Consider the following 27,168-nt stretch of genomic DNA (forward strand, 5'->3'; position numbering starts at 1 on the left):
GCATCCCTAGGATTTATCTCTTAAGAGATTGACTTGTCTGATCTATTGAAGAGGTTCCCTATATTGAGGAAATCATAGATCCTTTGAGGATATTCACCTGTTTACTTAATAATCACAGGGAGAGGGTCTCATACAATGAGATTTGCTCTCACCCCAATCCCTATACACCTCCAGGGCCAGCTAGGCAGAGAGTATTCAGGGGTGAATCATATGTGAATCACAGTAATTAACAGAAACAGTGGATGGACTGCTCGATCTGGAGTCAGGAAGACCTGAGGTCAAATCTGGCCTCAGATCCTTCCTAGCTTCATGACCCTGGGCAAATCACTTCACCTTAACTTCCTCACTTTTAAAATGGGGGTAATAACAGCACCTACCTCCCAGGGCTGCTGTTAGGATAAAATGACCTAATATTTGTAAAATGCTTTGCAAATCTTAAAGCATCATATAAATGCTAATTATTATAATCCTGTGGGTTCCACTATTCTCTACATTTCTTTACCCTAGGTCTTGGGGGAAGAGGCCAAAACCTTTCTCACCTGCATGAAGAGGGTCTGAACCTTCCCACAGAACTTGCCACAGTAGAGGGCCCCAGCTTGGGAGAACAGGATGGTATGGGCAGGTACCCGGGCATAAGCAACACGGTGCTCTTTGCACAGAAGCCAAATCACGATATCAGGGATGCTAGACTGAGGCTGATGTGGGAAAGTGATAAGGGGTGGAAGAGTAGAAATGGACAGAGAGGGATTGGGGGGCATGTGTAAGACATTCAGAGGGGACTAGACCTCCTCCTCCCCAAGAAAAAGGCCTTTCCCTCAGCGTGAGTTGTGCTTTGTACCCCTGTCACTTAGCACGGTGTCTGACATACAGTAAATACTAGTGAAGAATACCCTGTCACCAATAGGCCTTTACCCCCAAAGAAACAGGAAAGGGATCTAAGTACATATGCAAAAATATTTATAACAACTCTTTTTAAGGTAACCAGGCACTGGAAACGAAGGGAGTCCCACTGGGCAATGGCTAAACAAAACTGAGGTATGTGAATGCAATGGGATATTATTGTGTAGGGTGAAGTAATGAAATGAACAATTTCAGAGGAAGCTGGAAAGGGCCTTTATGAGTTGATTCAGAGAGAGAGAGAACTAAGAGAATAGTTCAATGCAGTGATAACAACATTAAAGACAAAAAGAACATTGAAAGATTTTAGAACTCCGATCCAGTGCAGGGCTAAACTACAAGTCCACGAGAAGATGAAACATCTCACTCACCTCTTAGTAGAGAAGTGATGAACTTGAAATATACAGACAGTCATACATTTTTGAACATGGCTAATATAGGAATCTATTTTGTTGCACGATGTGTTGAGGGGTTTGTTATTCTTTTTGAAATTTGGTCAGTGTAGGTGGGGGGCACTAAAGGGCAGGTTAATAATTTTTTAAAATGCTTTTTAATTGAAAAACAAAAACCAATCAGTAGAAAGAGTATTAGTTGGAGTCAGAGGAAATAAGTTCAAATTCATATCCATCAACTTACTCTCTATGGATGTTGGGCATGTCATCTCCCTTCCCTGGATCTGTTTCCTCATGTGAAATGAAGGGTTTGGATTAGATGCCCTCAAAAGCCCCTCCTAGCTCTATCTATGATCCCTGATCTTGTTGAATGAATGAAAGTACCTCTTCTTAAGGACTCTTATATGAGACCCCATGGAAAAGAAAGGGACCCATATTATTGAAGGGCCTAGAAGGTAACTTCTCCATCCCACGCCAATGAATGAGAGAGAGTGTAGCAGATGCCCCACCTCTGGGAGCACAGCATTGAGCCGATACAGCCAGTTCTCAGCTGTGGGCAGCATTTCCTTGTGTTTGTGCTCACTGTTCTTGGCCTCCTCTGACAATTCCTGAAGGACTAGTTTCCGAAGTTTCCATAAATTGTTGTCCAAGCTTGTGATGTAGGGCTGGTCTGTCATATTGGGCAAAGGCCACCTAGGGTAGTGACAGGAGTAGGAAGAAGCTAGTACTACTGCCTGTCACTTGACATCCACACCCATCCATTCTTTTCTTCTCTCCTCACGAAATATTCCCTTTCCACAAAAGTTGGAAGTTTATCTAAAAGTTTATTTCTGGATCATACAACCTGACTTTCAAAACACTCTGAATCATAAATCAATAGTTGGGAGAGACTTAAAAATGTTGTTGTTGTTTTTTTTTTCTCCAGGGTATTTTTATTTTTTTCTCTAATAAATTTATTATTTATTTTAAATATATATTTTTAAATTTGAGCTCCAAATTCTTTCCTTCCATTCCTTCCCCTATACATTGATAAGACAAGCAATATGATATAATTATACATGTGACATTATGCAAAACGTGTTTTGGAAGAGACTTTAGAGGTCATCCAGTTCAACTCATTCATTTAACAGGTAAGGAAAATGAGCTCAAGGTAACATAGGCAAGAAGTTATAGAGCCAGAATTTAAACCCAGGCTCTATGAAGTAGCCACCTTCTACCTGCCCTGGGCCATACTGAAAGCTCCATTCTTTTGTCTGCTGAAGAGCTGGTCCTTCTCCTTAACAAAGTCAATCCTTCTACCCCTGCCATCGCCTCCTGCCTTCCCTAGCGCAATGCTCCTTGTTATTATCCCTGTTCTCTCCCTCATTTTCAGTCTCTCTCTATATTCACAGATTCCTTTTCTGTGGTTTACAAATGTACTTGTCTTCCCCTAATTCTTTTTAAAAACCTCAGTATCTCTGCTAGCTGCTGTCCTTTTTCTTCCACTTCAGACTGAACTTCTTTAAAAAGATGTCAACACTGGGTGCCTTCCTCCATTTTCTCTTCTTTCATTCTCTTCTACAATGTAGTTTCTGGTTTATTATTCAATTAAAATATGCTGTCCCCAAAGTTGACCAGTCATCTCTTAATTGTCACATCTGATGGCCTTTTCTCAGTCCTCATCTCTGTAGCCTTGAACACTGTTGACCACTTCCTCCTGGGCATGCTCTCCTTTCTGAATTTTTGTGACTTGATTCTCCTCCCACCTGACTTACTGTTTCTTCTAATTTGCCTTTGCTGAGTCCATTACACACAGACACACACACACACAGACAACATGAATGTACACACACCCTTTCATTTATGTCACACTGTGTATGTCCACCATGGCTGTTTTGGTACCTCATCTCTCTATATTCTCTCATTTATTGATCTCATCAATCAATCAATCAACAAACATTTATTAAGGGCCTACTATGTGCCAGGCACTGTGCTTAGCCCTGGAAAGACAAAAAGAGGCAAAAGAGAGTCCCTGACCTTCAAGGAGCTTACAATCTAATGAGAGAGACAACATGCACACAAACATATACAAAGCAAGCTTTATACAGGATAAATAGCAACTAAGTGACAGAAGGAAATCACTAGAATTAAGGGGGATTGGGAAAGACTTCCTGTAGAAGATGGGATTTTACTTGGGACTTAAAGGAGGCCAGGGAGGTCAGTAAGTGGCCTTGAGGGAGAACATTCCAGGCATGAGGGACAGCCAGAGAAAATGCCTGGAGCTGAGAGATGGAGTGTCTTGTTTGTGGAATCAGCCAGGAGACCAGTGTGTCACTGTATTAAAGAGGCATATTGGAGATTAAGGTGTAAAAAGACTGGAAAGGCAGGAGAGGGTTAGCTTACAAAGGGCTTTGAATGCCAGAGTGTTTTGTATTTGCTCCTGAAGGCAAGCCTCCAAGGCTCAATCATCCTCTCTATGTAGCTAATTTTTAGTTCTCTATATATCTAACCCTAGTCTCGGTCCAGAGTTCTAGTCCCAAGTCACCAACTTCCTACTGGACATTTCAAACCGGATAATCTATAGACAGCTTAAACTCACCATGTCCAAAATAGAACACAAGATCTTTTCTCTGAAACAAACCCCAATTCTGAACTTCTGTTGCTGTCAAGTGCACTACCATTCTCAGTCACCCAGCATTGTATCCTTGGTGTCATCTTTAAATCATTACTCTCAGTGATCCTATATAACTAGGCAGTTGCCAAAGGTTCTTTTCTTTTGGCTATGTCTTTTTTTTTTTTAAACAAAGTTACTACTTTATCTCCTCTTGCTTTGACTATTATAATCACCTCCTATCTGTACTCTGTACTTCAAATCTCTTCCCCCTTCAATCCATATGTCACATTTTGCCAAAGGAATCTTCCTTGAAGACAGATCTGACTGCGCCACTCCACTACTCAATAAATTCCAGTAGCTACTTGTGACCTCTAGGGTAGAATATAAAGTCTGGTTTAGCATTTAAAAGTCCTCTTACCTTGTCCCATTCTTATCTTTCCAGGCTTCTTTCATCTTATTCCCTCCCATACACTTTAAATCCATCCATACTGACTGACATTTTATACCTTAGATACAGTTCTCTCCTATTTCCATGTTTTTGCACTGTCTCTACCTCATTCCTGGTGATGCTTTAAGTTATGTATCTTATTCATGTAGATGTTTTCTCTCCCATTAGAATGAAAGTTCCATGAGAGCAGGCACTGTTTGTATTCCCAGGGTTTAGCCCAGGGTCTAACATATAATAAAAGTTTAATAAACATTATTGAAATTCCAAAAGATTCATGATGTTATCCATGTCCAGAGAAGGAACTATGTAGTCTGAATGCAGGTCGAAGCATGCTATTTTCTCTTTTTTTTCTTTCTTGTGGTTTTTCCCTTTTGTTCTGATTCTTCTTTTACAACATAACTAATATGGCAATATGCTTAATATAATTGTATTTGTATATCCTATATCAGATTGCTTGCCATTTTGGGGATGGGGGAAGGGGAGGGAGGGGGATTTAGAACTCAGAATCTTATAAAAGTGAACATTGAAACTAAAAATAAACACATAATTTAAAAAAACCAAAGAAAGAAGGGAAGAGAGGGAGGGAGAAAAATCTGGAACTCAAAATATTATAAAAATGAATCCTAAAATTTGTCTTCACATACAATTGGGAAAAATAAAATACTATTAAAATAAATAAATACTTGTTGATTGATTGATTGGCTTAGATTCTGATTAATTTCAACTTAGTCCGTCTCTGGCATGTTCCTTTTGTCTCCAAACACACTACTATATTAGCTCCTAGTCTATTCATAGACCGGTCCAACTCACCCTCTAGATGTTCCCATAAAGCCCCCACACTTCCAGCTCATCCCCTCTCCCACTCACACCCCCCAACCTGGCCCCCCATTTCTCCCCTACTTGCAATCTTCCACCAGCTCCTGCAGCAGTTTCTTCCACTGTCTACGCAAACCTGGGTTCTTAGGGTTCCGGATTGACTTTAAGGCCTCCAAGTTGGATTTCTGCCCCAGAGACAGAGAAATGGAGTTGATACTAAGCCATTGCCAAGCTATAGAGCTAGCTTATCCAAAACATCCTCAGCCAGTGTCTGGGAATCCTCAGATTCCTAGGAATCCCAATGGGGTCTTCAAGACTCCTGGCTAGGCTCCTCATAGACTATATATCCCAAGCCCTGCATGGGTAGGACCTTTCCCCTACTCTGTCTTCTCAGTATAGGTGGTAGGTAAATGGAGAATTTAAATTTTTTGAGGTCAGAGACTACCTCTTTTTATCTTTGTACTTAGGGTCCCTAGTATAGTTTCTGACACGTAGTAGGGGGGCAGCTAGGTGGTGCAGTGGATAGAGCACCAGACCTGGAGTCAGGATAACCTGAATTCAAATCAAGCCTCAGACACTTACAAGCTGGGTGACCCTGTTTGTCTCAGTTCCTCTTCTGTAAAATTGGGACACACTGGAGAAGGAAACAGCAAGCCACTCCAGTTATCTTTGCCAAGAAAACTCATGGACAAAGTCCATGGAGTCATGTAGAGTTGAACGTGACTGAACAAAATAACAAGGTGCTTGATAAATGCTCATTGATTTGAATTGGGCAGCAGGAATTGCATCTAGGAAGGGTAACAGCTAACATTTATATAATATTTTGAAGTTTACACAGCACTTTGCTTACATTATCACATTTGATCTTCACATTAACCTATGAGATAGGTACCACAGGCATTTTGATCCCTATTTTACAGGTGAAAAAACTGAGGCTCAGTGGGGTTAAGTGACTTCCCCATCATCAGGGAGTTAATAAATGCCAAGGGCAGGATTTGAACCCAGGATTCTCTCTTATCCAAGTCTATCTCTTTCCCCAAGCATTCTACAGTCTTTGCTGTTCCTCATATAGGATGTCCCATGCTTTTGTTCTGACTGTTCTCCATGGCTAGAATGCTCACATCTGTACCTCCAACTCTTGGAATAATTTGTTTCCCTCAAGAATAAACTTGTGTCCACTTCTGTAGGTTGACTTACCTGGTCTCTCGAGCTGCTACCACCTTTGCTTTTAAGGTTTTCTAGGTTTTGCTTTGTAAACATACTGCATATACCTTAGACCTATTGCCTCCTCCATTAGAATGGAAGCTCCTTAAGGGCAGGCACTGTTTTAATTCTGTTTTTGTATATCCACTGCTTATTTAGCACTGTGCCTGGCCCACAGGAAGGATTTAAATGCTTACTGACTGATCAATTTAACCCAGATTGTTTCGGTAGGAGGCAGGCTGGTATAATGGATAGGGGGTTAGATGATATCAGGGTGACTTACCCTTAAATCTTTTCTCTGACACTTATTGACTGTGTCACCATGTGCAAATCACTTGACCTTTCTGAGTCTCAGTTTCCTCATTTGTAAAATGAGGATCGTCATCACACCTGTCTTGCTGGTTTGTTGTGAGAATCAACTGAGGCAATGAATATAACATGTTTTGTAACCCTTAAAATGTCACATAAAAATGGTCATTATTATCATTCTGCTCCTTAGAGAGTCAACTAACAAACTGAGCTCAGAAGCTCCTTGCTGGAACATTTAGTCCAAAGAAGTTATCTTTCCTGAGGGGGAGAGGCCAGTGAGTGGATCCTTGTGGTTATGCTCTCTTATCATATCTCTCGTGGACTTCCCTGCCTCCATCCCATACCATGTTCTTGGCCTAGGCACTTACCAGCCTGTCTCGGGTCACATGTAGGATGTTGAGGGAATTCATCCGGTGGCTGACATCCTCCCAGGCAGAGGTCAGAGTCACCACTGGCATGGAATTATGCCAGGGCAGGTAGTGGTATGAAGTACCTGGAGAACAAATAAACAGAAATGGAGGAATTCAGCATCAGTTCCTCCTCATTGATCCATCACAGAACTTGGGGACTATTTGATATTTGCTAATTAAAGCAGCTCAAATAAGATAATATATATATGCACCTATACATATTGCATATAAGTATGCATATATATGCAAGCCTTAAAGTGTTGTGTAAATGTTAATAATGACATTACTAATAGTAATAAGAGCAATATAAATAAATATAATTATATTTAATAATAATAATAAATGAGAGAGGTAGCTTGGCATAGTAGACAACAAGTTAGCCTTGGCATCAGGAAGACTTGGGTTCAACTATAGCTATATAAGTTACCATATATAAGACACATACCAACGGAGTGACCATGGAGCACATTAGCTAGACTGAGCATCAGGAAACCCTCCATGACTTATCCAAGAGGTTTACATTCAACAAATTCAACTCAAGGAATATTCATTTAGATTATAGGCAGGTCCAGCTCTGTAGAGGAGGGGAGAATACCCTGACTAAAAAAAGTATTGATCTTTGTCATAGTTGACCATTTTGATACATTTTCAGTGTTAATAATAACAGCTAACAGTTATACAGTGCTTGCTATGTGTCTGGCACTGTGCTAAGTGCTTTAAAATTATCTCATTTGAGACTCACAGCAACTCTGTGAGGTAGGTGGTATAATTAACCCCATTTTACAGATAAGGAAACTGAGGCAAATAATGGTTGAAGTGACTTGCCCAAGATCACACAGCTAGTGCCTGAGGCTAGATTTGAACTCTGGCCATTCCTGACTCCAAGCTCAGCAATCCATCTCCTGAACCACTTAGCTACTGAGGTATGCTAGCTAGGCATTAACATCAGTATGCTAGAATCTGTACAGGGTTCTGTAGAAACCCTGGTAGAAATCTCAAGCTCATGTGAAGAAGGCAGAGAGGGTGACTAAAGACAAGGAACTAAAGGATTGTCAAAAAGTCTGGAGAGAGAATGAGGCCAGAAGTTTCTGACCTCTCTAAACTCATTGATTTTTGGCCAATTCCTGTGACTTCAACTACAGCCTCTATATAAACATGAATAACTATGTAAGTATATAACTTTACATAAAACTGTGTAACAATTATAACTATATAATTATATAATTGCATATATCTATAACCATGTAACTATAACTTTACATAACCATGTAACAAACATAAGTATGTATAACTACATAACAGCCATAACAATATAATTACATAAGTATAACTGTATAACAGCTGTAACTGTATATAAAACTATAGAACTTTAATTGTGTAACAACTATAACTCACTGTAGAACTATAAATATAATTACATAACTGTATATAAAAACTATATAACTAACTATATAATTATACAGCTCTATATAACTGTAACTATTAACTATAAAATAGCTATGACTATATAACCATAACCATATAATGACCATAACACACACATATATGTGCATATATACATACACATACACATACAAATCCCAAATCTAGTATCTCCAATCTAGAATTCTCTCTTGATCTTTAGAATGTATGTAATGCTAATGAGAGGTAAAGATCTTCCCCACCCATTAATGAGCCTGCCCATTAAGGGAAGTCTGATTAGAGGAGGTTCATACCTTTTGGTTAATTAATTAATTAAGTTATATTATATTAATTATAATCATTATATATTAAATATAATTATAATACATTAAAATAAATTTAATTGATTAAAAATTAATGAGGCACTGGTTTTCAAGGGTTGTGATGCCCTCTGACTCTGAAAAGTATATATAAATACTCTAAGGTGAGGTTTTACTTTGGGGCTTACTCATTGCAAGTATTTGTTTGGTCAGATGAGACTCTGGGCAGCCACTAAGGCCCCCTCCTGCTTTTTGAAAACCCAGATGTTGGTGCTTCTCTCTCTGGTAACTATGTATGTATGGTCAGACAGCTGGATCTGTCTGTTGATCTGTGATGCATGTATTGCCTATGGTCAGACAGTTGAAAGCCCTGTCTGTGGCTTATTATTTCTTTATATTTTCTCTGAAGTTCAGGGTGCTGACTTTTTCCCCTGAACTAAGTGAATGATATATGTGCTTGATTAAAGTGATTGCTGACCCTCAAAAGTTGTTTTCCTTTTAGAAAATCAGATCCAAGAACTTGTACAGGAGGCCCTCCTGTATATGTTGGGGTACCTGCTGATACAATGTAGTAGCATAGAAAGGGGTCTGAATTGGAATCAGAGGGATTGAGTTCAAATGTTAGACCTGTTTTTTGCAGCTATCTAGTGCAGAGGACAGAGGGCTGAGCCTGGTGACAGGAAAACCTGAGTTTAAATCTAGCCTCAGACACATAATAGTTTGGGTGACCTCAAGCAAGTCACTTAACCTGCTTACCTCAGTGTCCTCAATTGTAAAATGTGGATATTAATAGCATCTTCCTCCAAGGGTTGTTCTGACAATCAGATGAGATAATATTTGTAAAGTGCCTGACGCATAATAGACACTACGTAAACACTAACAATATTATTATTGTTACCTGTGTGCTTGGGCAAATTATTTAATCTCCCTGGGCCTCAGTTTCCTCATCTATAAAATGAGGGAGTTGGAGTAGAGACCCCTAAGGTATCTTCCAATCCTAAAGTATGGTTCAGTGGAAAGAACACTGGCTCTGGAACCTGAGGATGGTAGAGGGGTGGGGGTCAAATTCTGTTTCTCTTACTGATTGCCCAGGTGACTTTGTGCCAGTCAATGACCCTTTCTGAGCATCAGCTTCATCATATGTAAAATGAGGCCATTAGACTGGACAACCACTAACGTCCCGTAGAACTCTAAATCTGTAAGCATATGAAATTCTTCCTCTCCTCTGCACTTAGAACAATTTCATGCCCCCCTCAAGCTCAACACATCCAAAATCATTTACCTTTCCCCCAAATCTACTCCTCCTTGTGACTTCCCTATTTTCATTAATGGTATTACCACCCATCATCCATGTTCAAGTCCTTTGCATTCTCCATCACCCATATGCTATTCCCTAACTGTTGGTACAACCCAAGGCTCTGTCCTGGGTCACCTTCCCTTTACTTACTACTCTCTCCAGCTGGTAACCTCATTCAATTCCCAAGGTTTATTTAGCATTCTTGGGCAGACTATTATTTCCAGACCTAAATGTCCAGGCCCTAATTTCTCCTGAGCACAGGTCTTGTGTCACCAACAGAGTCTATTAGACAGTTCAAATCGAATATTCTATAGGCATTTCCAACTCAACATGTTCAAAACAGAACTTAACACTTTTGCCCCAAGAAACCCATCCCTCTTCCAAGCTTTACTGAGGACATGTCCAACTTTCCAGTCTTCCAGGTTTACAACCTTGGCATTATTCCTGACTCCTCACTTTCCCTCATTGCATATATCTAATTAGTTGCCTAATCTACCTCCACATAGCTGTTAAATTCAATCCTCTTTACTCACATGGCTCTCCCCAATTCCTGTCTCACCAGGCTTTCCCTACTCCATTACTCTTGGACTATTTCAATAACCTCAGATTTGGTCTTTCTGCTTCCAATCTTTCCTCAGGCAGCAGCTAGATGACATAATGAATCGAGTATTGGGACCTGGAGTCAGGAAGACCTGAGTTCAAATCCAGCCTCAGGCACTTATTGGCTGTGTGACCCTGGTCAAGCCATTTAACCTCTATTTGCCTCAGCTTCCTCAACTATAAAATGGGGATAATAATAGCACCTGCCTCTTAGGCTAGTTGTGAGGATCAAATAAGAATGTTTATATAGTGCTTAGCATAGTGTCTTGCACATAGTAAGTACTATATAGAGTTTATTCTTTCCCTTCTCATTCTAATAGATCCTTCACAAAGTCATCAAAGTAATTTCCCAAGGTCTGGCCACGTCACTCTCCTACTCGATATACTCCAGTGACTTTTATTGCTTTTAAGATAGAATAGAAATAATATAAAATAATATAGATATAAACATAATAATAAAAATGAAACATAAATATAAGATAAAATATAAACTCCTCTATTTAGCAGTTAAAGCTCTACCTTGGCAGTCTTATTATATATTACTCTCCTTTCCCACACATTATACAGATGAGGAAACTGAGGCCAAGTTAAGTGACTTGCTTTAGGGTCACATAGCTACTAAATATCTGAGGCCAGATTTGAACTGAGGAAGATGAGTCTTCCTGACTCCAGGTGCCACCTGCCTGGCACCTAGAAGGTGCTTAAAGTACTTCTTGTTAGTTAATTTTTATCTTTGGCCCTTCCCTCTCCCTTATTTCTCATATCCATTCTACCACCAAAATATCTCTCACAACTCTTTTCTCATCTCTCTTATCACTGTCATTATTAATCCACCCTTTTTCTTGCTCCCACAAGTCCAAAGATGAAGAGAGGCTGGTCCCTTCAACAGTCTAGATGTCAGGACAAAATTCCTGAGAGAAGCAGTGTAAGAAGGATGCTAGGAGACATCAGGGAGTATTCATTTCCTATGTTCTGATCTTGATAATGCCTGGAGAAGGCATGGCCAAGATAGCACTACATTTATTTTTTAAAGGTTACAATACATATTGGAGAATTCATGAGTCAAAAAGTAATGAGATGCCAGGTTTTTTTAAGCTTCAGGGTTGTGGGGGGGAAGAGTGGTGACACATTTAGAACGCAGAGTGGAAGGAATGACTGTAGGGAGCGCACAGGAAATAGATGGGAACAAATAGGAATGAAAAGAGGTAGAGTAGGGAGGAGGAGCTTTGGAAGCATATCCAAGGTGCCAAGTGGAAGATGAGTTAGTGAGACCAGGGAAGGTGGAAGAATGGAACATTTAGGACATGAGTCAAAGGAACAGGAGAGAATGGGACTTGGCTTCTTACCATCAAATACTGCTTGTCTGTACTGGGTGGTGGAAGCCAGTGGCTTGTAATTCAGGTCCCTTTTGTTACCATAGTGGCCCATGGTGACCTCAAAGTGAACCTGATCCTTAAAGGCAGGCATCATGGTAGAGGAGAGGAAGATGACACACAGTCCGTACTTGTGTTGGTGTAGTTCATTCTGGTTAATGAAACACAATCCACCCCCCAACCCCAAAATAGATAAGCAAGAGAATGGACAAGGCTATAAGGGAAAGGGAAGCAGAGAGGCAAAGATGAGATGCTCATGGAGCTTTACTGGGGTGTGGTTGGTCTCCCTCAGGAGAAATCCTGATCTCTTTTTAGCGCAGCCTAAAATACTGTTTTCATCATGTGTTTCCCTTCCTCAAAAGCCTACAATGACTCCCTATTGCCAAATGGATTAAACACAGATTTTTTTGTCTTTCATTCAATTTCATATTCACCTCTCACCTAAATGATCAAAAAAGCATCCTAATTGGTCTCCTTGACTCAATCTCTCCCTTCTTGAATCTTCCACACAGCTGCCACCCCCCTGCTCAAAAAGCTCCGGTGATTCACTCTTCATTCAGGATCAAATATAAACTTGTTTCCTGGGCAGTTAAAGCACTTTACTAGGCCCAAATCTACCTTGACAGACTTATTATATATCACTTCCCTTCATATATGCTATGTTCTTAACAAAATTAGGTATATTTGCTGTTCTGCGGATGACTTTCAGGCCCCTCCATTTATACAGCTATCCCCATAATTGAAATGCACTCTCTTGTATCTCTGGCTCTTGGAATCCCCGTATCAAAAGAGATTGACTCAAAGTTCACCTCAAGGGCCAACTTCTACAAAAGGTTTTTCTTGGGGGTGCCAGAGGAGTCAAAGAACTAGCAACTGGGGAGATCTGGAAATTTCTCCTGTAGAAGGTGGCACTTTATCTGAGTTTTAAAGGAGGGTAGGAATTCTAAGAGATAAAGGTCTGAAGAAAAACAACCTTCTAGGTATGAAGGGCAGCCGGTACAAAGCAGGAGACAAGAGTTACCTCTATGAATGCAGCAGTAGTCTTAGGGAGAATAATTTTTGTTTTCATATCTCGTATTCCAGAGACTAACTCCATTAAGACTCTACCTCGATAAGTTAAGCCTTCCTCCATTGAGTTGAGATGGGGGAACTAGGACATAAAGGGGGCAAGAGAGAGAAGTGAGGTGTGAAGAGAAGGTCATAAAAAACAAAACAAAAACTCCCGTTGTATATACTCAGTGTCCCAATTATTTCTCATCTAGGGCTGTTTTAAGAAATATACAGTGTAATTGATTCCCCATCCCAGAAGGGAATTCTGGACCCTAGTTGTCACAGGACAGAGCCTTCTTCTACTGCCTCAGGAGGGGCTTAGGGCTCCAGCAGATAACACAACTTCTAATGCTGGGATGGAGGCAACGGAGATGTGCTGGCATGTTTCTACAGCTCCCAGTGTTTCTTACTGATGGTCTGCATGGTGGTCACTCCCCTCCCATAGTTCTCTGAAGTCGAAATGAAGGACTCACAGACTCTTCATCAGGAAAGCTCTGGGATGATGCTTTTTCTCCCCCATGAAGAATGAGATAGCTAGGGCCAAAGCAGGGCAGGAAACCTGAGGGTGCTCCTGAGAACAAAGGGAGAGGAAGAGCCATTGGACTTGGGGGGAGGGAAGAGAAAGACTCCCAGGGAGCTAGGAAAGTAGAGGGGTCTACTCTGATTACCGTTAGTCAGAGCTCCCGTTGAAGACAGATGTGTGATGTTCAGACTGGCTGTCCCAATCACTTCGTTGCGTTCTCTTTTGTTCCTGGGAACGAACATAGCTCCAGCTGAGCTGTCTTCTCTCTTCACCTCTATTCATCCTGGATGAACTTTTCAGTCTTGAATTCATTCATTTACTTAGCATACATTTGACAAGTAACTATTAGGTATCAGACACTAAGCTAGGTGCTGGGGATAAAAAGACAAAAATCTGCCCTTGAGGAGTTTTTACATTCTGTTGGGGGCCAGAGTGAGAAGCAACCTACATACAGATGAGTAAATTTCAAAAATACACAAAATAAACCCAACGTCACTTTTTTGGGGGTAAGAGTAGTGAGGACTACCAACTGAAAGAATCAAGATTACTCTCATGTGGGAGGTGACATATGAACTGAGACTTGAAGGAAAGTAGTGATTCTAAGAGGCAGAGATGAGGGTATAGAGTATTTCAGATATGGGCAAAAACACCAAGGTGGGAGATGGAATGTTGTGTGGCAAGTAGGCAGTTTGGGCTGTACTAGAAGTACTTACCAATTAAGAACCCTCAGCTTGATATGGTTGGTCATGCAGGGCAGCTGCAATGGGAAGGTTGGAGGAGTAGTAGGTAAGGTGCTCAGATTTCCAGGGTTCCCAATCCACAATACTAAGGACAATGTATTTGATTGAAATGCATCAGATTCAAATATTAAGCACCTACTGTGTACAGAGTACTGTACTAGCTACTGAGGGAGATATGGTTTAGATATAGCATGGTCTCTGTCCTCATGAAGCTTTGTGCCATGGATTGCCTTGGGAGGCAATGAATTCCTCTTCTTTCTGAGATCTTCAAAAGCTGGAGGGCCACTTGAGTATGTTAGAGAGAGAATTCTTGGTCAGATATGTGTCCAATTAAATAGCTGCTGAGGTCCCTTCCAATCCTGGAATTCTTTGGTCCTAGGACATAGGCTAGGCTTTACAAAGACCCAGTGGCTCAACTACTGATGTTGCTTATGGTGTACAAAGCATTAGCATCAGCAACAATTTGTAATTTGGGTAACTTCTTACCTCTTGTACTCTTGGTTTTATTTCCTCCTGTTTACATTGCACCACTGACTTCTTCCCCTCTCCCTACAAACATTAATAGGTCTTCTCATTCTAAAACTGACTTGCCCCAATCCTGATAGTTTCTTAAGCTATTATATCTTTTCCTCTAGAAGGGATAATCTAATTGTTATCTCTTTTTCTTCACCATCCCTTTGCTCAACTCCATGTAGTCTGGCTTTCATACTCATCCCACCCTTGAAATACCCCTTTCCAAAATCCCCAGTGACCTTATTACCAAATCCAATGGCCTTTTCTTAGTGCTCATTCTAAGATGCTCTCTATTGGAATTTCATGGCTCTCTTCTTATCTAAGAATTCCTTCTCTGTTCCAGTCATTGTCTTGTCTTCTTTTTCCCATCCTCTAAATGAGATTGAGTTAAATGAGGCCAAGGGGCTCTTAGCTAAACTTTATAGGTAGCATAGTAGTCTGTACACAGTAGACTAGACTTAATAAATTATTTGTGAAATTTCAGTTGGATTGAAGGAAGCACATGAGGCCTCTGAGCCCTGAAAATAGGTTACAAAGATCACACAGAAGCCCTCCAGCCTTTTTCTTAGGACCATTTGTTCTTATTCTAGAGACATTCTAGCAAGTTTGATTTCTAGCTTTCCAGTGCACAGCAGATAGAAGACAGTGAATTAGAGTGAAGCTGATGAAATGTAGAATTAAAAACATTTAAAAAAGAAAGAAGTGGTAGTTTGCAGGGAAGAACACATCTCCTACTGGGAGGGTTATCACTGTGATCATGACTACTAATAGTTATAAGGTTGGCCTTGAGTGACCAAGAAAAGTCAAACTTACGTTGAGATCATTTTGTTTTAAAAAGTCAGAGGAGTATTGAAAATGTCTTAAGGACTTCCAATAAACACAGTTTGAAGAAGAGAAAGTATAAAAGGGATGAGCTTTAGTTATTTGCCAAAAGACCAGAATAATTCTTTACAGTGAGGTCTCACTCTCCCATTTTTTCTTTCAGTCAGAGTCCCCTGTCCCAATCTCTGCTTTTATTGCCCCCTTTCTTCCCCTCTGATGCCCATGTGAAGGAAGAACCAGTTGCTAAATATCTCTTCTGGTTCCGCGCATGCGTGTGTGTGTGTGTGTGTGTGCTCACTTGTGTCCGCATGTGTATGTGTGTAGGGGAGAGAAGGAGGGAGAGGAGCAAGATGCTTTACCTGAACAGAGAAGATCAGAGTCTGGTCCCACCTTGGCTTCTCTGTACGGAGCTTTGGGCTAGTTTGGAGCTGGGGGGTATTCAGTAATAGAGTTAGTTGCACATTTCGTCCTCCTGCTATGAATTACTTAGCAGTTTACTTCCTTTGCTCACTTCCCCTCCCAACCTGCCACTGACTAGTTCAAGGAACCTTCTTTTTCTAGGCCTCTTAATGTATTTGTCTTTAAGTCAGGCTAGGATCAAATATCCCTATTAGGATCCTAGATTATCCCTAATGGGCAGCTAGGTGTTAAAGTAGATGGAGTGCTGTCCCTGGAATCAGGAAGACTCATCTTCCTAAGTTCAAATCTGGCCTCAGACACTTACTAGCTATGTGACCCTGAGCAAGTCACTTAACTCTGCCTCAGTTTCCTCATCTGTAAAATGAGCTGGAGAAGGAAATGGCAAATCACTCCAGTATCTTTGCCAACAAAATTCCAAATGGGGTCACAAAGAGTTTGAATTGACTGAACAACAATCTAATTCAGAGAGGTTAAGTGACTTGCCTGAGGTTGCACAGGAGAGGCAGGATAGGAATTCAGGTCTCATAACTCCAGAGCTCTTTTCATTGTATCATGCCACTTCTTGATATATATGGAAAGAGTAGTCCTGGCTATTCTCCTGTCTATTCTAACACTAACAGTAGTTTTTATTATTACTAAAAAGACTGAAGGAAGGTCAGTATGGTGAAGTCCCTTGAAGTGAGGATGGTGATGATTGAGGAGGGGTAGAATATGTAAAGATAATGAGCCTTGGGAGTTTACATAGGCTTAATCTAGGCTCCTCAGTTCCATACCTGGAATGTACAGCTGATAGGATCAAGAACCTAACCTAAGAGGGGCAGAAATTTAAATTCTAGGTCCCTAGGCCAGGCAGAACCTCTGCCCTTTCCTAATTATAAATTTCAATTACTTAATCTTAATTATTTAATTATGTTAATTAATAACTAATATTAATAATAGTTAATATTGATTAATTAATACTTAGTAAATACTAAGCTTTGGGCTAGGTGCTGGGAGAAAAAAACAAAATGAAAAAGTCTTAGGATCATAAATCTAGAAGACTGATCTAGAGGCCATCATTTCCAACTCCTTCATTATATAGTCAAGAAAGCTGAAGCACAGGGAGGTTAAATGATGTACCCAAAGTCACATCAGTGAGCAGAGGGATACAATCGTGAATCAAACCTTTCTAAAAGACAGTGGTTTTTATCTTACTTCTCCCCTGCCAGGTCCAGGGGTATGTTGATAAATGTTTGACAACTGGCTCTCAGGGAGGAAAAATGTGCCAGAGCATGTTTAAATTTCATCTGAATTATTAACATTTCTCTATCACTTTCTTAATTCTAGACAACTAACAAAACAATGCATCAATTCCCGATTTGTAGAGTTTGCTAATTTCCAAGGTGTAAATGCTCATACTGAAAATTTAACAATCAGCTCTGGTACAAGAAAGCTCCAGTACATTCCTGGAATGTAATTCAATGAAAATGAGCCCATAGTTTCAAAGAGCATATAACTAGAGTTAGGAAAATTGAGTGGGTGAGAACTTATTTAAAAAACAAACAAGGGAACATAGTACTCAAAAAACCTTAGATATGATCTAGTCTAACTCCCCCATTTTATAGACAAGGAAACTGAGCCCTAGAGAGTTTAAATGATTTTCTAAAGCTGTTAAAGAGAAGATATAGGGAAAATCTGGGTCTCCTGACTCCTTGTCTACTGATTTTTCTGCCACACCATACTATTCTCAGATGCCACCTCCCCCTCAGAGCCTGTTCCTCACTTACTATTTTCCCAGCTATTTCCAACTCCAGCATTGGATTCATTAAGCTCTTTTTCTCCTTGACGTTGCGGGAAAAGAACCTGGAAGCCGTAGCAGTTTCTGGGGAGCAGGAAATGGGATAGTAAGAAAACGTCTATGTTCTTCAACATGATACATTAGGATTTTCCAAGCAGGAGCTATCCTCCCTGAGGATACCCCTTCCCCCAAAATGGGATGAACAGGGAAAACGCCAGGGAAAGAGAAAAGTCTTGGGATGCTCCCTGGACCAGCAAGCCCAGGGCGGGCCTAGGAGAGGGGAGTCCATCTGAAAAATGTCCCAGCAGAATCTAAACAAAGGGATTCATGGGAAAGTTCTCCCTTGAGCTTTCCTTATTCTAAGGGTCAACGACAAAGTCATAGTTGGGATGTAGGACTATGATAATAAAATGAAGTCATATTGGGAATCAAGCAAGTATTGAGGGGCCCCTGGCTTTACTGAGGTGCAGGTCTTCAGCAGAGTAGATAAAGAACCAAAAAGTAGCTAATTGGATTGGGACTGTGGCTGACACAAAGAGATTCTTCTCTATTTCACCACTCTCATGCAGATGTCCATGATCCACCTAGAAAGATCATTGAACAGATGGAGACAAGGGCCTCATTAGAGGCCTGGGTTGAGGCCAGGAGACACTGCTCTCTGTCTTCCCACTCATGGAGCTCCAGGCCCCTAATGACATCCCCTGTGTGAAGTAGGGCTAAATGAGTCAGACCAAGGACCCACAAGTGTCATGTAAAAAGTAGCCATCACCAATTTGGGTGCACTGCCTCACCGGGGCTTGGTCTCCAACGCCAAGGACAGAGATGGTGATCTTCAGGTAACCTCTGATCCCCAAGCTGGGTTTACTGGAATGACAGAGGCCTAGCCACTTTCTCATGAGGGTGTGCCCTATACAGGGAGAGAGGAATATTTTCCTTGTGACCAGTTTGAAGGCTCTCCCATTTCTCCCTTGTCAGCCAGTATGGGTGTATTGGTGTAGGTCTAATTTCTTTCTTGTTCTAATTAAGTGACAGTATTAGCCTCTTGCTAAAACTTGGAGGAAAAGGGAAAGCCATTAATGGTGGTCCACTCAGGCAAGAGTGCTCTACTAAGATGGCCTCTCAAAGGAAAGCCTGTAGGAAACGGAAACATTATATTAGTTTCCTGAACTTAAGGCCATCTGTAGTGATTACTGACCTGGGCAGAATCCAAACCTAAGATGAAGTGACCAAAAAATTCTTCAACCCTTAAATATAATCCTATCTTCAGTTGCAAAGTTACAGTGTCAGTAGAACTCAGCTCCCACTACTTAATTCCAATTGAACCTTGACCCCCAAGTCTCATTCTACCCTGAGCTATACCAAAGATATTTGTATATTTCATGATTTTTATCTAAGGTGGGGACCCTTTTAGGAGAAAAGATGATAGAATTGTTATGTAGGACCTTCTACATTCTTCCTAGTCTAAGGGATGGGCTAAGTGTGAGAATTATGTGTATATTTATGTATGTACATATTGTCTTTCTTCTCCATTGGAATCAAAGCTCCTTGAGGGCAGTGACTGTTTCTTCGAGTCCATTGTAACCCCAGCCTTTAACATAGTGCCTTGCACATAGTAGATGCTTAATAAATGCTTGCTGGTTAACTGATTGATTTCTAGGTATCTTGACTCCTAGACTCACTTGTTTTAGAACAGCAGTAGATATGTGGGAGTTATCACCTACCTGGAGAGTAGTAGATGGTCCCAATATCTATCTAAATAGATAAAAGGAGAGACAAATTAGGGACTGCAGCCTCCAGGTAGAGCCCTAAACTAGATAAGGAGGGTTGTTTCCCCCACCACCATCACAGAGAGACCCTATTAATCACTGGAGGCTCAGATATGTAGGGAAAGGGATCAAAGGATGGTGGAAGAAGGTTGTTAAGGTAGAGTGCAAAGGGATTCTGGATTAGAATTCACTGCCTTCTCAGATAAAGACTATATTAGGACACTATAACTTCACAAGGTGGGCTACACCCATTATCTTTCTGGTTTAGGATTCTGTCTTTGGTAGAGACACAGAGACATGTATTAGGAAGCCAGTGTTTGTCTTCCTTTGCACAGACCCCAGAGGTCAGAGAGGACATCCCCAAACATCCTAAATTTCCCTTCGTCGTTCTGGTTTGATGATTTTGTTGCATATGTCAACTCTGGAATGTTCTATATTTGGGCGCTTGGGACTTTGGTCTGACTTTATCCTACTTAGATTAAGAAGATGGCCTCGCCTGGGATATCATTTCAAAAGTTTTTCAGTAACCTGTGACTTTTGGAAGAGAGTTTAATTTCAGCCGTTGTTGCTTGTTATGGGTTTGTTACTTGCCAGTCTATCTCTTAATAAATTAATCCTTACCATCTTTTGGGGTTAATGGATTTTCTAAGTTTACTGCATGGAGGAAAACTGCCCTTTCATTATGCTAAATTTTCCTCTCTTGATCTTCGATGGATGTACTCTGGTTTTACTAGTCTTGATTTGAAATCCTTGGTTAACACTTCATCACTGTATGGACTTCCATCCCATTTCCCCCTTAGCCTTCCTCTTCCTTGACTGAAGATTCCTAATCTCTTTAGTCTGTTCTCATACCACAGCAACACATCCTCTCTTCCTCTGTTCACTGGATCATTTGCCTTAATTAGCACTTTCTCTAGTTCAAATGTATCTTTTTCTAAAGTACAATCACAAAAGAACTAGACAACTCCTTCTAGGTTTGGAAGGATTCTGATGGTCAGGAATGATGACGAGGGTCAAGAAGGCTGCCTGAAATCAGTGTATTGATGGCCCCTGAGCTGGGCTTGCCAGGAAAGTTCAGGAATATGAACTCTTTGAGGGCAGGGACAGTTTGGTTTTTGTCTTTGTATTCTCATTGCCTTAAAGTGCCTAATGTAGTGATTAATAAATACATGTCAAATCAATGAATGGATGGAGAGGGATTATGGGGCAGGTACCAGAGCCTTGGGCCAAATCATCACAGGTGTCCTCAATTTCTCCTTCAGCTCCCCCCCCCCCAGAAAAGGTCATTGATCTGGGGGGGGGGGGAATTTAAGAAAACACTTTGCTAACTGTATTTCAATGGAATTGGTTTCTTTCATAATCTTTTAAAATTTTATGTATTTAAAAACGTTATTCTCAGAAGGAGTTCACAGGCATCACCAGACTGCCACTGGTTAAGAAGGATAAGGACTGTTGCCACTCACCTGGCACCTCCCAATCTCTGAATTGGATCTCTTTGCTTGGGAGTCCACCACCTGTGGAGGAAGTTTCCAGAAAAATTCAGATTCTTTGTAAATTCTCTTGCCCTCAAGGAGGGCATGGGATGTGGGAGATATGGTGAACAAGGGTAGGGGCTCCTCAGTTCTATCTTTAATTCTAGCCTTGGGTGTCTGGAGGATTGGGGTTGGGTCCCTTCCTTTTGCAGTCAGAGGAGGGGATCATTAGCTATGGAACATAGAAGACTAACGGCAAGACAGTTCTGGGGAGAGAAGAGGTAGGGAAAAGTCAGGAAAACAGTGAAGCATTCTGAGAAGTTATGTTCTAAACACCATACCTAAGCAGTTTAGTACATAGGAAACTCATGGTCTTGTTTTGTTTTATACCTGTCTTAGAGGGAGAGGTAAGGCAAGAACTGTCCTCCTTTTTGTAAAAGGCCTGGGGTGAGTATGGGTGGCAACCCAAGAAGCCCCAGAGTAGCCTCCTGGTTGAGGTCAAATAGCCAGAAAATAACCACCAGAAATGGAGTTCTATAGTGTCTTTTCTTCTAATCCAGGTCTCTCCCCAGTAGACTTCTATTGTATGTGGAGGAGAGAAGAGTCTGAAGGTAGGGGTAAACAACAGGAAACTTTCTTCCTCTCTCTTAGCAGTCTCAACTTCAAGACTGACTGGAGACCCCTCCAACGTGCCTCTGAGAGGAAGTCTTCTCCGACTATTCCCTCCTCCCTCCACAGTAATCTTTCCCTTCTTTGAATTCCTGTGGTACTTGGAATCTGTATCCCACCATCCAGCACTTCATCATATTGTCCTATATTAGCATCTAGGGAGGCCCAGAGTCATGGAGAGAGAGCTGGCCTCAGAGTCAGGAACTGGTTGATCAATCAATAAAACAAAAAGCATTTAGTAAGCATCGATTCTGTGCCAGGACTATACTTAAGCAGTGGAATCTTGGAAAACCTGGGTTCAAGTCCTGACTCTGACACACAGCCCAGATGACCATGGGCAGGTCATGTGACCTCTTATAATCTCAGGCAGCCCTCAAAGACCCCAACTTGCAGGACGATCGTTTGCCGATATGCTTTGGTAGAGGGACTTTTGTCACTGGAAGTTGCCTTACTCCTAGAGAGCTAGCTCTACGTCTTCTACCTAGCACAGGTAGAGCTACCTGTATCTACCTAGCTAGACATAGGACATGTTCAGTCAATATGTGCCATTCCTTTAGAACTCCTCTAATGCCTAGAATATAGACCTGGGTATTTAGCACATTTGGGAGGGGAGTGCCCAGACCACTAGGATTCATTGGTGTGGGGAACTCTCATCGATGAAACTCCTTCCTCTAATGGAGCTCAGAATCTATTCTGCAACGTATAGTCTTAGAAGGTTGCCTGTGGGCCAGTGAGAGGTCAAGTGACTTCTCCAAGATTACAAAGCCAGTATTTGTCAAGAGATGAGACCTGAATCCAGGTCGTTCTGACTCTGTGGTCAGCTCCCCGTCTGTTACATCAAGATGCCTCTCATAGATGTATTTGACAAATACATACTTATGTTTCAAATTATTTGAAAGATCCATAATTTCATCAGCATGCATTCTTCCTTCACTGATGCAGATTCTAGCCTCTCTACACTTTGGGTGTTATTTCATGAGATGCCATAAACAAGAAAGCTTTTTAAATAGTGACTAATCTCAGACAACAGACATACTGAGCTTATTACTGGATTCACGACTTTCCAGTTTGGTAGGAGTTTCCAGAGCTTGATCTGTGCCTTGGAGAACCCAGGCATCAGTGACTTCTATGCCCTAATGAGGCAAGAGTAGAATTTTTGTTGACTAAAATGAGATAATATTTGTAAAGTACTTAGCACGTAATAGTTATTTAATAAATGCTTTCTCCCTTCTTCCCAACATTACTAGATCCTCTTTGGCCAGGGAACATGGACCTGTGTCAAGGCATCAGAACACTGGACTATAGTTCATAGTATATGAGAGTCTCTAGGCTATCAGGTGTGTGTGAGTGTGTGTGTGTGTGTGTGTGTGTGTGTGTGTTTGTCCTTTGTTGCTGAAGAAGACCATGCCATCAGAGAAATAATGACATGACTTGCACTTGACTTTGTTTTGAGTGAGGGAGGGCTGTGCAGGTCACCAGCCTCACTTCTCCTCCAGAGCCATCCGAATCCAGTGACCAGACATTCATCAGGATGACTGGAGATGACCCAAGATGAGGCAATTGGGGTTAAGGGACTTGCCCAAGATCACAGAGCTAGTGAGTGCCAAGTGTCTGAGGTGAGATTTGAACTCAGGTCCTCCTGACTCCTGCATTGGTGCTCTATCCACTGTACCACCTAGCTGCCCCATCAGGTGAATGAATGAGGAAGGTAACAAACTTTTATGAAGTACCTACCATTTGCAGTCACTGTGCTAAGTATTTTGCATATATTATCTCATTTGATCCTCCCAGTAGGTATTATTATTATCATTCATTTTTTACAGTTGAGGAAACTAAGCAAACAGAGATTAAGTTATAGAGGCTATAGAGTTAGTTACAGAGCTAGCAAATGTCTGAGGCTGAATTTGAACTCAGGTCTCCCTGACTTCAGGTCTAGTGCTCTATCTAGCTGCTTGATTAAGTCAGAGATAACCTTGAATAAACTGACCTCTGAGGGAGACCCCCAGAAAAGTAAAAGGGAGTGAGGACAGTTTGCTGAGGAATGAGGTATGATGGGAAATATTTTTCCAAACCATCAAAGAGGGTCATGATGCAGGAGGTTAAGCAAAACTAGTTGACTTCCTTACCTGGATTGAGATGATTTCTTCAAAGAGGTCTGTGGGATACTTATGTTGGAAATTATGAAAAAATTTCTGGAACATAAAGGAAGAGATGTTATTGTATGTTGGGGAAGAGAGTAATGGGGAGAGGGAGGGGAGGCAGTTAAGAGGGAATGGTAAATTCACAGAATCATGGATCATCACAGATATAGAGCTGAGAGGGACTTTAGAGGCCATCCAAGCCAAACCCTTCATTTTATAGTTGAGGAAACGGCGTCTCAGGGAGTTTAAACTACTTGCTCAAGATCATGTAAGTAGTGTCAGAGTTAGGATTGAACATTCTCATTTTCTTTTTCTTTTTAAAAAAAAATTTTGGTGAGTTTTCAACTTGCACTGGTATATGTAATTGTTCAAATATATGAAGAAATAAAGTTGTCACTTTTCAAAATGTGGTGATATATCACCATGTTGCTTTCTCTAAGGTGGCAGGAACCAGCATCAGAATACCAAAACTCAGAAAAATATGCCTATCCTCCCCACCTGATCCCTAGCTAGGAGCCTATCCACTTCAGTCAGTAACCCAATCTCATGACCCATTACTTAAGGCAAAGTCCCAGGACTTCTGTTGTTGAGTTGTTTCAGTCATATCTGACTCTTGGTGACCCCAAATGGTTTTCTTGTCAAAGATGATGAAGTGGTTTGCCATTTCCTTCTGTAGCTCATTTTATAGATGAGGAAACTGAGACAAACAGGGTTAAGTGATTTGCCCAGGGTCACACAGCTAATAACTGTCCGTAGCCCCATTAGAACTCAAGTCTTCCTGACTTTAGGCCTGGCATTCTATCTAACTGTCCAACACCACCAACAACAAAGCTCATAGAATTGGATAGAATAGAATGGAAGGGACCTGAAGGAGCATCCAGTCCAATCCCCTCACTTTACAGATAGGGAAACTGAGTTTCTTGGAAAATCACAAGGCCTGGAGAAAATGAGAGGATGCCAGTGACCATCACCTCCCTGAGGAGCCCATAGCTGGTTCTAATGGCTCTTGTCCCCCAACTCAAGTTCAGCCCATCAAAACACCCCAGTCTGGGATGGAACTTTTATCTATTGCTGCCTATTGTTATTTCCAGAAAAAGAAAATGTCCAGTACCCAACACTGGTTATTCCCCATCCTCCCTGTCCTGCCCTTCCCTTTACCCCTTGCTTTAATGCCAACCTCACTGAAGAAGGGATTATTCCCTTTCTTAATCCGAGTCCGATACTCATGATTTCCAATTAATATCTTCACTACAGGTGCAATGTTGTTTCCGTGGAGCTGGCGGGCTTCAAATATTCTCACCTGAACCTGAGGGGAAGGAGAGAAGCTGAAACAGGTTGGGCCAGATCCTACCACCTGGTCAAAGACGGCCCCAGGGAATCATCCCCCAATTAGCCCATTGGGTGGTCATTAAGTTGTGCCTCATGAAAACAAAACCAAATAGAAGCCTCAGAGAACAAAAAGGAGAGGAGACACTTATGGATCAGGGTGCAGGCTGAAAATGGCAACAAGATTTAAAGCCATTGGGATTTTTCTGCTCCCACCCTTGTTCAGGCCCTTGTCATGGGCAGGACTGAGTGCTGACTTAACCCTCTTACTTTACCCCAGAGGAGGTAACTGAGGTCTAGAAAAGTGACCAAGGCAGTAAGTGACCATTTCCTCCCCATGTGAGCAGGCACAGCTTTCATCTTGTCATTCCCCTGGTCAGAATTGTTCATCTCCTGACATTCAGTCTGTCTCCTAGCCTTCCTTTTTGGCCTTATTTCCTATTATTTTCCCTCTATGGACCTACAAAATCTCCTTTATTGTTATTGAATACTTGGTGCGTTAAGTCCAGAGCAATAGGGAGACAGTGTAATCTGTAGAGTGTAGGGATCTTATCTATGTGACCTTGGGCAAGTCACTTTACCTCTGGGCCTCAGGCCTCATTGCAAAATGAAGGTGCTGGGCTGGATGATCCCTAAAATCAATCAGTCAATCAACAAGCCTTTATGTGCCATGCCCCTTGCTAAATGTTGGTGATACAAAGAAAATAAAAATTAGCCCCTACCCTTGAGAAGCTTATTTACCTCTTGGTATTCCCAACAGTGTCTAGCACTCTGCTGGGTACTCTATTTCCTATCTCTCTGTTTTTATACAGGCTGTTCCTCATGCCTAGAATGTTTTCCTTATTCTTCTAGTGTTGGTTGTTGTTTAGTCATTTTTCAGTGTACCTGACTCTTTGTGACCCCATTTGGGATTTTCTTTGGAAAGATACTTGGAGTGGTTTGCCATTTCCTTCTCCAGCTCATTTTACAATGAGGAAACTGAGGCAAACAGGGTTAAGTGACTTGCCCAAAGTCACATAGCTAGTGTCTGAGGCCAGATTTGAACTTGGAAAGAGCAGCCTTCTTAACTCCAAGCCCAACTCTCTATTCACCACACCACCTAGTTGCCCGTATATTTAGATATATATGTTTGTTTTCTTTGTAGGCTGTAAGCTCCTTGAGGGTAGAAATTTTTTCATTTTTGTCTTTGTGATCTCAGAGCCTAGCTTGAAGTCAGGAGGACCTGAGTTCAAATGTGACCTTGGACACTTCTTAGCTGTTGTGACCCTGGGCAAGTTCTTTAAAACCCTGATTGCAAAAAAAAACAACAACCCCCAAACCAAAACAAACAAAGACAACCTTAAGGAGCTGACAATCTAATGGGGGAGACAACATACAAACAACTGTGTACAAACTATATACAGGATAAATTGGGGATAATCAACAGAGGGAAGGTACTAGCATCAAGGGAGATCAGGAAAGGTTTCCTATGGAAGGTGAGACTTTAGCTGAAACTTGAAGGAAACCAGGAGGTGAAGTGAGGAGGGAGAGCATTTCAGGCATAGGGGACAACCAATGAGAATGCCCAGCCAGAATCACCAGATGGAGGTCTAATGCCAGGGATGGCAAGAAGAACACTGGCTTGCATCATAGCAGGAGGGAAAGTAAGGTATAGCAAGGCTGGGAAGATAGGAATGACCTAGAGGTTATGAAGGGTTTTAAAAATCAAATAGAATTTTACATTTGCTCCTGGAGGTAACTGGGAGCCACTGAAGTTAATTGCATAAGGAATGGAGGGGGCAGTAACATGGTCAGACTGTGCTTTAGGAAAATCTCTTTGACAGCTGAGTGGAAGATGGAGTGGGGGAGATACCTGAAGCAGGAAGACCCACTAGCAGGCTATTGCAATGT

The 27,168-nt window shown here is 41.4% G+C and overlaps 1 protein-coding gene across 2 annotated transcripts in view; it reads right to left on the reverse strand.

Moving 5' to 3' along the window:
* The window catches only part of FER1L5 (fer-1 like family member 5), a 62,257-nt gene that overhangs the window by 21,525 nt on the left and 13,564 nt on the right, over window positions 1-27,168 (reverse strand). For both annotated transcript variants that reach the window (XM_072633805.1, XM_072633804.1), the window contains exons 7-23: window positions 25,130-25,258; window positions 23,938-24,003; window positions 21,134-21,184; window positions 19,626-19,656; window positions 18,696-18,811; window positions 18,365-18,488; window positions 17,894-17,988; window positions 16,067-16,135; window positions 14,346-14,389; window positions 13,778-13,860; window positions 13,583-13,680; window positions 13,081-13,209; window positions 12,033-12,210; window positions 7,027-7,151; window positions 5,231-5,331; window positions 1,799-1,982; window positions 540-695 (exon numbers count right to left, since the gene is read on the reverse strand). In XM_072633805.1, coding sequence (XP_072489906.1) covers window positions 540-695; window positions 1,799-1,982; window positions 5,231-5,331; window positions 7,027-7,151; window positions 12,033-12,210; window positions 13,081-13,209; window positions 13,583-13,680; window positions 13,778-13,860; window positions 14,346-14,389; window positions 16,067-16,135; window positions 17,894-17,988; window positions 18,365-18,488; window positions 18,696-18,811; window positions 19,626-19,656; window positions 21,134-21,184; window positions 23,938-24,003; window positions 25,130-25,258 — 1,779 coding nt within the window. The remainder of the gene's footprint in view (window positions 1-539; window positions 696-1,798; window positions 1,983-5,230; window positions 5,332-7,026; window positions 7,152-12,032; window positions 12,211-13,080; window positions 13,210-13,582; window positions 13,681-13,777; window positions 13,861-14,345; window positions 14,390-16,066; window positions 16,136-17,893; window positions 17,989-18,364; window positions 18,489-18,695; window positions 18,812-19,625; window positions 19,657-21,133; window positions 21,185-23,937; window positions 24,004-25,129; window positions 25,259-27,168) is intronic.

The sequence above is a fragment of the Notamacropus eugenii genome, chromosome 1, assembly GCF_028372415.1.
Source record: "Notamacropus eugenii isolate mMacEug1 chromosome 1, mMacEug1.pri_v2, whole genome shotgun sequence".
In the NCBI taxonomy this organism is placed as follows: Eukaryota; Metazoa; Chordata; class Mammalia; order Diprotodontia; family Macropodidae; genus Notamacropus; species Notamacropus eugenii.